Raw genomic sequence first — 12,048 nt, 5'->3', positions numbered from 1 at the left:
CATTATCGTCTATTTTCTGTCATTACTTGGCAAGCAAAGTCCTATTTTTTCACAGGAATGGACCTTGTTATGATGATCATAGCACTACAGCCTCACTTTGGACCCATTCTGGATGTGTTTTGAGTGTAATACTGGATCAGTATCATCAGGCAAGCGCTGAATTGGAGTGGTGCTGCCTGTGGTGCGGAGGATTATCCAGATTTATCCCTGCCAATGTCCTTCAAAAGTGGGACTGTATTTGTGTGCTTCGTTTGGTGTAATACAGTTATACCTTCACCAAATAAAACCGTGCTCAAATTAAACTGAAAAATGCTCCCACAGAAGTGTTTACCTGGGCCTAAATCCACAGCTGGAGCTTTTTCAAGGTCATCTCTGTGGTAGAAATCTTCTAATCTCACTCAAAATGGTTGCAAATCTGACGTTAAATCACAACAACAAACTTTAATTCCTGAATCCCAAACATTACAAGCTGCCGTGAGTAAGGAGATCAGGGGTCAAATCCATGATCTAACAGAAGATTATATTCCCACGTTCCTAGAAAGATCAGCGCTGTAATGCTACGGTTTCACCGTGGAAAATTATACAGTAGAATTAAAACTGAGGAACCATTTTTTTAACAGTCAGCCTTCTCAAAATAACCATCAGTGACATTAAAGTAGCTATTGATTACATACTCTAATTTTCCAGATGCTTTGGGTACTGGGCCAACAAGCTGTCATCCCAGTTTCTCGTTGACTCTCGTATAACACAGTGTGAAGGGATCAGGCTCCACTCCAAACCCTTAATGCTGCACAAACACTGTGTCACAGTGACGGGGCGGCGTGCCAAACCAAACAACCCCGGCAATGTCAGAAGTGCCACCTGCTGCTGCAAAAACAGCGATGTATGTTGTATTTAGTTTAACAGCTCCCCAGTGTTTTAAAGAGTTCCACTAGTAAAGCTCGTCAAACAGGGGATGTGGATGATAAATGAAAATGGACAGTTTGGGCTTTTGCACCAGATTTGGGACTAAAATAAAAAAGTTTCAAACATGTTCTAGTAACATGAAGTAGAAATACTTCTTACCCATTATGTTGTCATTTCGATTTATCACTCCAAACATGGAAGAAAATTGTTGTGCACTGTCTTATATACAACACTTTGTCTCCTCGGCAGACGCTTTTTCTCCATTTCCACTTGTCTTCTCTAGAATATGACACCCACTGATGATGTCCCGGTTACCGAGGCACTATTTTTGGTTCCAAAGCAACTTTTCTAGTTCTGCCAATTTTTCTTGGTTTTCTCGCCAGCCAGTTCAAAATTAGGTTCCGTGACTAGAACCAGCATGTAGCCCTGCTGGTCTGAAAGGCCTAATTATTTATGTGGTTAAAAAAACAAAAAGGTGGAAGGAGATGCATTTCTGGTTTCATCTTCTGTGTCTTGTTTTTTTCCTCGCCACTGTTTGCTTTGGACAATAGTGCCATAAATGTATAACTGCTTTCTTTTGACATTATCAAGACGGTTTGGTATGTTGGACCAAGTGCTATATGAAAGCGAACCAAAACACTTGAAAGTGCAACAATGTTGCAATTTCAGCACCAAACCAAACCAAGTCCCCCGGCCTATTAGGTGTGAAAAACAACCTAAGATAACAAAGATTAGGGATGCACGATATTATCTGCCTAATACTGGTATCGGCTAACCTTGCAAAGCAGATCGAGTCGCCTGTTTCCGTGTTTCTCACTGGCGAATCCATCTTGCAAAGCTCCCGTCTGAACCGTTTGGGCCCAGTTAGAACGTGACAGGACCAATCAGTGTCGAGGGGCAGTACTTTTGGGCGTGGCGGAGTCATGATGTAAGCAAGCAGCAACAAGAGGCTGGTGCCGTTATGGCAGAAAACATTAGTGTGGATGCTGCTAAAGCGCCAGTTTTATCAGAACTTGACGACATTTTTTGGTTAAAAGAAGAACAAAGAACAGCATTGAGTTGTTTTCTTTTCATAAACGACAAAAATCGTGTATTGACATGTCTACAGTCGCCATGGTTCACGTTATGCAGTTCTGTCTTACTCTGATTGGCCTGTAAAGATGTGACAGACAGAACATTCATCCAATCACCCTCCGAGTTTTTTCAAACCCTCTGCCCTTTCCCAGTTGCTGTCTATGAGTGGTTTTCCAGATGGATAGCCATCCATGGAAATCCATCTGGCATGTCAGGTTAGGTATCAGCAGATATGGGCTTACAAAGGCAATTATTGGTATCTGCAAGTATCAAAATTTCTGCCTACATTTTAAACCGACATTCTGGCTGTAAATATCAGCACGTATCGGCTGTAACTGTTTGCCTTTGTACTATCAAGTTTGTGTAGTTTTAGGCTGGACCTACAGACCTACGCCAGTTAAAGTCGTTTTCTTAGTCCATTCTCGATCTTTAAAGTTTAAAGCATTTAAGTACTCAAATGTGTTTCTTTGTCCATCCTTATGTATTAAAATGTGTTTAAAGAACTGAAGCTTTAGGTCTGAACTACATTTACTATCAGCATTTATTTCGCTATCGGCTAAAATTAATCTGCAAATATTAGCATAATATTGGCAAAAAATCCAATACTGTGCATCCCTAACAAAGATTGTCTTTTAAAAAACTCAATACACAGAGATAACCCACGCATACATGGAAAGAACAAACAGACTCCACACAGAAAGGTTGTTAAGTCATGTTAAGCCATGTTCCACCATACAGCCCGTAGATTTTGATATGCTTCGCAATATGTAGGTATATGGGATCCATATCCAGTTGACAAAATATGATAGGTCTCATGATAAATGGGTCAAAATAAAACTGGCATCATAATGCATAAGTGAAAATACAAACATCACAATGACTGGGTTGAATGCGATCCTTATCCAGATACATGGGGTCAAAATTCGAACCATGAAAACGCGATACTTATCATGACAGATGGATCAAAATGAGACATAGCATAAAACAAGGGATTTATTTTTTATCTATTGAATTTATTTGATAGGGTCAATGCAAATTAGAATGATAGGAACAGCATTTTGAATTAGAAAATGGAAATAAAGTTGTATACAGGCTGTTGAGGGTTATACTCATGTATAGCTACTTGGCTAACATAAGCCACACTCTACTCGCTATAGCCTATATATGACGCTATGATGAGTTTGACTTGTTTTCTAAACATTTTTTCTCTTTAGACTAGTCAGTTTAATGCTATTTAAATGTGCTTTTGTCAAATAGGGAACTAGCCACTTGGGAGCATCCTTACATGAAACCAAGGTAAGATACGCATCATAACGCATGAGTCAAAGTAAGAGTGGAAGAGACTAGTGGATCAGTCTAATGAAAAATGGGAGAACATGTGATGCATGTTATAAAACATGGTCAAAATAAGATATGCATCATGATACAGGGGCAGAAAGACTTAACAGATGATGCACGGGTCACAATGATGCAATACTTTTAAAATGACTCAGTGCAATTTACTGAAAAATATAGTAAGTAGAGAAAGAACATCAGTTGCTGTGCTTACACGAGTTGAAGGGGAACTAAGAGTATTTTAGGAATTTAATTCATGAATATGGGGAAGTGGTAAAACAGATAAACTGTATTCAAACAAATATTGTGCAACATCATTTTGAGCACAGCCCTGTTGTATGAAAAGCTCTTTATAAATAAGGTTATTTATCACCATTGTTATTAAGTTGACAACTTGATAGCAGCTGCAGGCTTGCAAAAAGTTGATTTGATTCTAGAGAAGCTCTTAGAAAAACCTTATCTTTTATGATAACTGCACTCCAAACACACAAAGTGACAGTGTTATGGCTCCAGTCCAAACCTCAAGTTTGAACCTCAGTCAGTTTATTCAGTCTCCATTTACATCCAAATCCCCCTCTATGTCCCCTCTCTGTGCCACCCCTTCGATTAGAAGCTATGTGCTCACTTAATCTGCCAGCTAAGCCTCAGACTGCAACAAGGTGCATAAACACACACGCAGCACGATCAGATAGTGTGTGTTTATGTGTGTGTTGTTGTGTAAGATGACACAGTCTGCTGGGATCGCCGAGGCCTGGAGGCACCATATGGTCTCTGTGTGTCGCTCATAGACCTCTCTGTTCTCCTCTCTGTCGTCTCTCCTCCTTCATCCTCCTCTTTTTCTCTCCGTCTTTCTAAGACTCTTTGATCTCATATCTCCTCTTCCTCCTCTCTGCCCCCAACTGCTCCTGTCTTTTCTCTTCACTTCCTGTGTGACTCTCTGTATCACTCACTTTTATATCTACCTGTGCAGGTTTTAATTTGTGGTTTAGTTGATAGTTATTTTTTGGGTCATCTTTGACAGATGATTATTTTGAAAACATAGGGAGGATAGTCTAATGGCCCAGTTTATGTGTGGGCTCACATGGCTTCATCTGGATAGAACAGTGCATAGAGTCAGAACAGGAACACAGTAGGAGAGGCAAGACTGACATGAGGGCCAGATTACAACCCAGGCCGTCAGCTTCAAAGACAGCATCCTTTGTACACGGGGCACAGAGACATAATCGCAAGGACAGAGGGTCCCAACCTTTATTCCCCTGGCCCCCTACTTGAATCTAAGAAAAGCTGTAAGCCCTCCTAAGACCCACTTAGGAATGAAAACATCAATTTTCATCATTTTCATTGACATAATAGGCATACCTTCACTTGTTTTTACAAAAGATCTATGTATAAATTATTCGTTCTTATGACCGCAAATTATGGCCACTGTAAAAATGAAAAAAAAAAAAATTAATTAATTAAAAAAAAAAAAAAAAAAAAAAATATATATATATATACACACATATATATATATATATATACACATATATATTTATATGTATATATATATATATATATATATATATTTTTTTTTTTATATACACACACACACACACACACACATCAAGTAGGACCTGTTCTTTTTATGGGGAAAAAAAATTCTCATAAAGTTTCAAGAGAAAAAAAAACTAATTTTATAATTTAAAACTCCTAAATTTATGTAGACCAAAACCAAACAATGTTGCATTTGTAAATTTAAAAACAGACAATTAAAGGGGCGCAGGTGGCTGAGTGGTTAAGGCGTGCCCCATGTACACAGATGGCCCGGGTTCGAATCCAATTGGGGCCCCCCGCCAGATGCCTCACCCCCGCTCTCATCCATGCCTCCAACCCTATCCACTGTCCTGCTCTACCAAATAAAGGCACAAAAATGCCCAAAATAAACCTTTAATAAAAAAAAAGGGAAAAAAAAGAAAATAGACAATTAACTGGAAGATAATAAGACCAGATGTAGCTGGTTTTCAAGTTTTTTTCGTGTAAATTTATGATTTTTTTTAAATTCAGAATTCTGAGGGTAAAAATTCATAAATTTACAAGAAAAAAACACCCTGGCAATTATGCAAAGTAAAGAGTAAATATATGACAGTATATTGTAAAAATATGTCTTTATAATATATATTTAGGTGTTTGTTTGTTTGTTTGTTTGTTTTTTGCAAAAATTCAGACTTTTTAATCAAAAATTGACAGATACTCTTCATTTCCGAGGATGCCTGCACCCCAGTTTGAGAATCACTGCTTCTCATAACCTGAAAATTCAAGTCATACCAAATTTTCAACAAGATTGGATTCAAATTTTACAGTTTGTTCCAAATGTAAAACCTTAAACAATATTTGTAATTCAACTGCTCTGCTTATGACTGCATTACTGCCAAAAATGCAGGATAAAAACCCTCCAGAGGAGAGTGTAAATGAACTGATCTAAAACACTTGTTAGCAAAAGAAAGATTAACATTACTCTAAAAGTCCTTATGCTTCAAAAATTAATTGTTTTTTTGAATCTCTTTTCATTGTTTTGGAAATTTTCAAGGATGAAGAAACCTGATTAAATGAGAATCTTTACAAAAACACTCAAATCTCTCCCTCTGATTTTAAAAGCATCAGTCAGTTTGAAATGCCTTTATGTCACTGAGAGAAGAAGAAGCAATTAGCCTCAATGTAAATACCTTAAAAGTTTGTTTGGCCCTCATACACACTCTCTCTCACACACACACACACATAAAATGATATTTCTGCCACAGTGACTCAGTGACTTTAAAACACATCTGCTCTCCTGCACACACACGTAGTATACTGCATGCTTGTTTGACAGGGAGTGAGGGTTGTGATGTGTACAATTGCGTCTGTGCAGATCACAGATTAAAACACACACTTCTCAGCAGTAATCAGTGCACTCTTTATACTGATAATAGCAATCCATACAGGTACATTATGCAAACGATGCAAGCTCCGCCCCTTTCTGGGACAAAACATTCTCTTTTTTAATGGGGATGATTTGAAGGCTTTAAATCTGGAAACCATACAGTTAAGATGGTGCACTAAACATAAAATCATGACTTTTTTGAACAAGGATTGGCAATGTAACATGATGTTAAAGTAAAATAAAATAAATTGTTATATCTTTAAAAACAGTATCCATATACAGTTACATGGGTTAAGATAAAATGTATATAGCAGTACAAGTCAAAATTTGAAGAATAAGATATAGTACTTATCATGATACTTGACACAAAATGAGACATAAATATGATAAGCATCACAATACCTGGGTCAGAATAAAAGTGGAAGAGGCCGATAGGTCAGTATCATGAGAAATGATCACAGTCTCTCAATCAAAATTGGCAAACTACCCCAGAGATGTGACCACTGATGTCATTAACCAACATTACATACCTTCAGTATGCTTTTCATCTGTATTTAATGAGTTGGATATCAACTATTTAAATGATGTTAATACACTAGAAAATGTTTGAAGCATCTAAACAGGTGGGTGAGCTACAGCCCTTGCTGTCGCCGGGCAATCACTAGCTTTAAGTCGGTAGGAACACAACACCATCCCACATTTCAGCACTTTACTCCTTGTTAGTTTCAGCCACAGAGCTCTACTTTTCCCCCTCATCATTTTTGGAAAAAAGTCATACATTTTCAATATATATGACATAAATTTCACTAATTTCTTTAATATTTTTGGAAAGTCTTTGATATAATAACCACACGCATGTGCACCACTCAGGAGCTAAAGTCAAGCTCGATGGCATTTCTTTTGCCCGGGCCTTTTTACTCCTGGTAATATCCCCGCAGGGACTGCAGGCAGTTTTTGGGCCCTTGACAAGGAGTTTGAGGAAGCCCTACTACTCACCGACTGTACCCTAAGCCATAATTATTTGCCACATCTTCTCCTTACTCGGCCCTAAAGGTGTGGGCTTTATTTCTTCAACAGATGCCCCTGGTAATATGCAAGGACACCCAGAACACTACTGGGGTTGTGTCAATCACCTTCCCTGCTGATGGTGCCCTCAGGCAGCTTATTTGTGACATCTTCACCTTACTTCAGCCTCAGTTTTTGGCCCAAACATGCCTAAAAATTCTGCACAGTACTGTTTATGGATTAATACTGTCTTCATCATAGACAAGCCCTTTATTAAAATCCATATTATTAAATGTCAAACATAATCAAAATCAGTGGGACTCCCTTTAGTTGGGTCACATCAGGTTGTCCATTGATGATGCATGAGTTAAAAATGACACCTAGAGTCTCCTCAAATGCTTTTCCTAACAGCTGATTGACTTGGGTTTCCAACCTTCACAATCTTCCCAAAATCTAATGTAATTTTCTGTGTACATTTCATCATATTTTCTCTAACATTACTTAAAAATGCAGCCCATCCTTGCTGACATTTAAAAATACCTGCTCTATCCTATTTGTCTCATTGATCTATCCCCTGCCAGCTTTCACTGTAGCTCCACTGATGAAAGACCACCTTCAATTTGTCAAGTTTGCACAGTATTCAAAGAAAAATGACTGAAAACTCGATCTTTAATGTCCTCTCTGTCTGTCATACCCCACTTGTTAATGAACTTTATCAGCATTAGAAGAGAAACACATCCTCACTGGCCTGATCTCTGTCATTCTCAGCACTGTATCCTGTCGTATTCATCAGCCGTGATTTGACAGGATGTCTCAACCTCCTTCTTGTCTGCTGACATGCATCACTCACAGATCCGGCGTGCACTTGTGTGGCAGAGATCATTCAATCTTTGTCATGAAAATGCAGACAGGCAGTGAAAAGCAAAGAGTAGAGGAGGAGAGAACACCTGTTATGAAAATGTTTGCCATTTTATGTCAGAAAAGAATATTTAATTGAATGCAGGGAGAAGAAGAGAGAGAGAAAGGCTGCTTTGGCAGGATTGTGTTACGTTTATGCCAAGAATGTAATTGCAGGGAAAAGACTAAGGCTGCAAAGGAACGTTTTTAAAGGCTGACGGGGAGAATTTTTGATCCCTTACTCCTAAAAAGCTTCAGTAATACTGTTAATGCAATATTTATGGTGATGGAGTATAATGAAATAGGCCCAGAAGAGAAGCTCAGGCGCTATATTAAACTTAATGCAAAGATAAAAGGAAGCAGAGAGGACAGGTGAGGAGATAGTGTGGAGGTTCTGACAAATAGTGCCTCCCTATTGTTTAGTGTGCCCGGTGTTACACAGCCAACGCGGGGGCGTTTTCTCCAGACACCTCAGGAGGAAGACAAATATCCCTGTTTTCCCTTTATAAAGGCGTTTATTTCCTGCAGAGATTGCAGCGTGTGCTCATGTGTGCATGCCTGTGCCATGTTGGAAGATGGAAAGAAGGACAGCTGAGAGGAGCTTTCATGTTTGCTTATTAGCTGAGAAGTGTCTGGAATCCCTGCAAAAGCACAATCCATCCACACACAAGAATGCGCGCATATCTGTTGCTATGCCACCCAGCCGCTGATGGACTTTTGTTTTGACTGAGTGTCCCCCGCTGTCTAAGAAAAGAGAAGAGGATTATGGGGGGAAAGAGGCAGGTGAGAAAGAGGACGCAAGAGGACAAGAAAGAAGAATGTGAGGAATAAGAACACACGGAAAGAAGAGAGGCAGACAAATAACCTGCAGGTCTCTTCCCATCATTCCCTCTGCATGCTTTGTGTCCACAGACTGCTGGCTGTATTAATACATACAGTAATGTGGCATTTCAGAGAGGGAACTGGCACATAGCCCAGCATGCTCAGTGCCCTTTCCTTTGTGTGCATGTGTCTGTGTATGTGTGTGGGCATGCTAACATTAGCAGCTGTCATAACAGACAGGCCTCCTCCTTTCATGTGTAGTTAGGAGCACAATAGACGGTTAAATAATAGAGCAGAGGTTGAGTTAGAACGGAGCAACATTTTGTGTTTTTTTTTTTTTTTCTTCTTTCGACTCACCAGGTCTGGCCAGGCGGTGGGTGGTGGAGCCAGGCGAGGGCAGGCTGACACCCCCAGGGGGGTGGGTTTGGGGGGGCATGACACAGAGCTCTGCTGCAGCCTTCCTCTGTTGGAGGGGGCGGGGCTATGGGGGCGTCAAGCCGCCATGGCTGCAGCCTCCATTGGGGCGGCAACTTCGGAAGGCAACGCGAAAACACCTGAAAAGAGAAAAAATGAAAATAATAGATAGATAGATAGATAGATAGATAGATAGATAGATAGATAGATAGATAGAGGGCCCTATGAAATCTGTTTTATTTTTGGCCAAATTCCGTTTTATTTTTTGCCAAATTTCGTTCAATATGTAACAGTGCATGCAGTTTGATGCTGCATTGTTCTACTCCTGACTATAACGGTTCTCTCATCATCTCTCTCCATACATTGCCATCTTTCCGTCTGCTTCATATCAGACCGCTACGTAAATGCAGACATGTATTGGCTCGTTAAGCAACCATGGTGAACTACAGCATATACAGGAGGAATTATTAAGCTAAGTGATACTCGAATGTAACGTCATTCAGACTACGGGACTTCGTAAAATCTCGAGTCCGTCCGACTCGAGTTTGAAGACCTGGAGAGGTGAGTAGGTCTTCAAGTTGTGACTTCAGCTGTGTGCCTCGTGCACACACACCCCTCTCTCTCTGTGACTCTCCGGTGTGGTGAGGTAAAATAACTTGAAGCACGAATGAGTTTTCTTGTAGGTGTGACATTATGTCGCACTGTACTGCCTCATGTTGAGCTACGTGATGTTTGCCGGTGTTTCGTGCAGCTGCTTTGACATGCTTTGTATTGTTTAGGAGGGGGCGGGGTGAGAGTTTGTGAGTGAGGGACAAGTTGTGCCACGCTTTAGGGATTCCCCTAGAACATATTCCCCAAGTATGCATTCCTCTTTCTAAAAAACACAGCATTTCAGTCAAATTCAATCAATTTCCGCGTTAAATTGTAAATTCCGTTTTTATTGGCCAATTCTGTGATTCCGTCCGCGATTCCGTTAATGCAGAAATCATAGGGCCCTATAGATAGATAGATAGATAGATAGATAGATAGATAGATAGATAGATAGACTGGCTTTAAACGTGATGAGAGGACAGGCTTTTATATGATGCTTTCCAGTGATTATGTACTATTGTACATCATTAACCAGTCATTTCAACCCAATCCCAACCAAGCTGCTTAAGGAAGTCTTCTCTCTTGTTAGCGTTTCTTTTCACGATATGATCAGTATGTCCTTATTGACAGGATATACAAAGCCACTCAAAAGTATTCACCCCCTTGGATGTTTTACCCTTTTATTGTTTTTATAAATCAATCAATTATGATTTTTTTTTTCTTTTTTACAAATGATCTTTTTCAAAAAAATGTCTTTTATGTCAGAGTGAAAACAGATTTCTTTAAGGTGATGTCAATTAATATTTTGCTGCATTTATTTTATCCGCTACCTTTACAAGCCTTCCAGGGCCGGCTGCTGAGAAGTCTCCCTACAGCATGGTGCTGCCAAAACCCTTCAAAATAGGCCAGTCACTTTAAAGGGGGTTATAATTTTTGCAAACACTTTACATTAAATATTTTTGTTAAACTGACGTTACTCTGTAGAAATCTGTTTTCACCTTAAAAGAGTTTTTTTGTAATGTTTTTGTCAAAAAAGCCAAAATATATTGACCATGATTGATTTATAAAATCAGTAAAAGGTTTGAACATTATTAAGCCCCCTTTTCTTTCTTTCTGCTGTTCCTTTACCCCTAAACCCCTTACCACTTCTTTGACCCTAGCATAGCTTCGGCAGATATCTGTTCAACATAAATCTAGTTCTGCTTGAGGTTCCTGCCCTTTAAAGGGAAGGTTTTCCTTCTATTGGGGCTTTACATATAAAGATTGATTGACTGACTGACTTACTGATGGATATACAATTAATATGCACTAGTAAGCTTGCACATGTGTATGCCAACAGCAATTGCAGCTAAAGCACCAAAGGACTGTGTGTGCATAGACTTCCTTGCTCCCTTGCATGCATTCATTGTATTTCTATGTAAATGTGAAAAGGTTTGTTTGCACCTTTGCATGCCTATGTGTGTAGGTGCATACCAAACCAGCCCTGTGGTACTTCATAGGCATGAATTATAGACGTGTGTGTCATTTGCAATTTGTGCACAATCATTTTGGCTTCCCCACAGACAGAACCCCTACTGCTACTGTCTGGCACAGAAGGCTGACACACATGGAGAAAAGGAGCATGATACTGGGAGAGAGACAGAGTGAGGAGAGGGATGGGGACAGGGAAGCATGAGACTGATAAAACAGCAATAGCTGAGAGATACAAGGATTTCATTATAGAGGTAACAAAAACAAAACATGGTATAAGAAAGAGGACAAAGACTTAATGGGAAAAAATAATGGAAAGAGACTTGTTTGTGTGGCTATACTTCAAAGAGGAAGATGGTAGGACACTGCTACTTGTCCTTGCTGTAATAATGCATGTAAAGCATCTGACAGGTAGCTGTGTTTAAAGGTGGATGTTGCCAGAAGAAACCTTAAAAAGCACAGAATGAATATTCCACTGCCAGGGTGCATCAATCAAGACAATTACAATAGATGACAGGCAGAGATATGCTGCTCATGCCCACCTCTCGTGCTTCATTCTTGTTTTAAATTGAAGAGTCTGTTCAATAGAAACTGCACTCTTAAAAGGAAAAACAAGGTTTCTGTTTAATGGATGA

At 39.5% G+C, this 12,048-nt stretch overlaps 2 protein-coding genes across 5 annotated transcripts in view; one reads left to right on the top strand and one right to left on the bottom strand.

Annotated features, from left to right (window-relative positions):
* cacna2d4a (calcium channel, voltage-dependent, alpha 2/delta subunit 4a) overlaps positions 1-12,048 on the top strand; it is a 149,631-nt gene that overhangs the window by 72,221 nt on the left and 65,362 nt on the right. The gene's annotated exons all lie outside the window — the stretch shown is intronic.
* Positions 1-12,048, bottom strand: part of lrtm2a (leucine-rich repeats and transmembrane domains 2a) — a 68,044-nt gene that overhangs the window by 19,089 nt on the left and 36,907 nt on the right. For both annotated transcript variants that reach the window (XM_041780812.1, XM_041780813.1), the window contains one exon: positions 9,296-9,492. In XM_041780812.1, the coding sequence (XP_041636746.1) occupies positions 9,296-9,374 (79 nt within the window). In that variant the 5' untranslated portion in view covers positions 9,375-9,492. The remainder of the gene's footprint in view (positions 1-9,295; positions 9,493-12,048) is intronic.

The sequence above is a fragment of the Cheilinus undulatus genome, linkage group 23 (assembly GCF_018320785.1).
Source record: "Cheilinus undulatus linkage group 23, ASM1832078v1, whole genome shotgun sequence".
Classification (NCBI taxonomy): domain Eukaryota; kingdom Metazoa; phylum Chordata; class Actinopteri; order Labriformes; family Labridae; genus Cheilinus; species Cheilinus undulatus.
The sequence above is the reverse complement of the archived record's forward strand: the minus strand, read 5'-3'. Positions and strand labels throughout refer to the sequence as shown.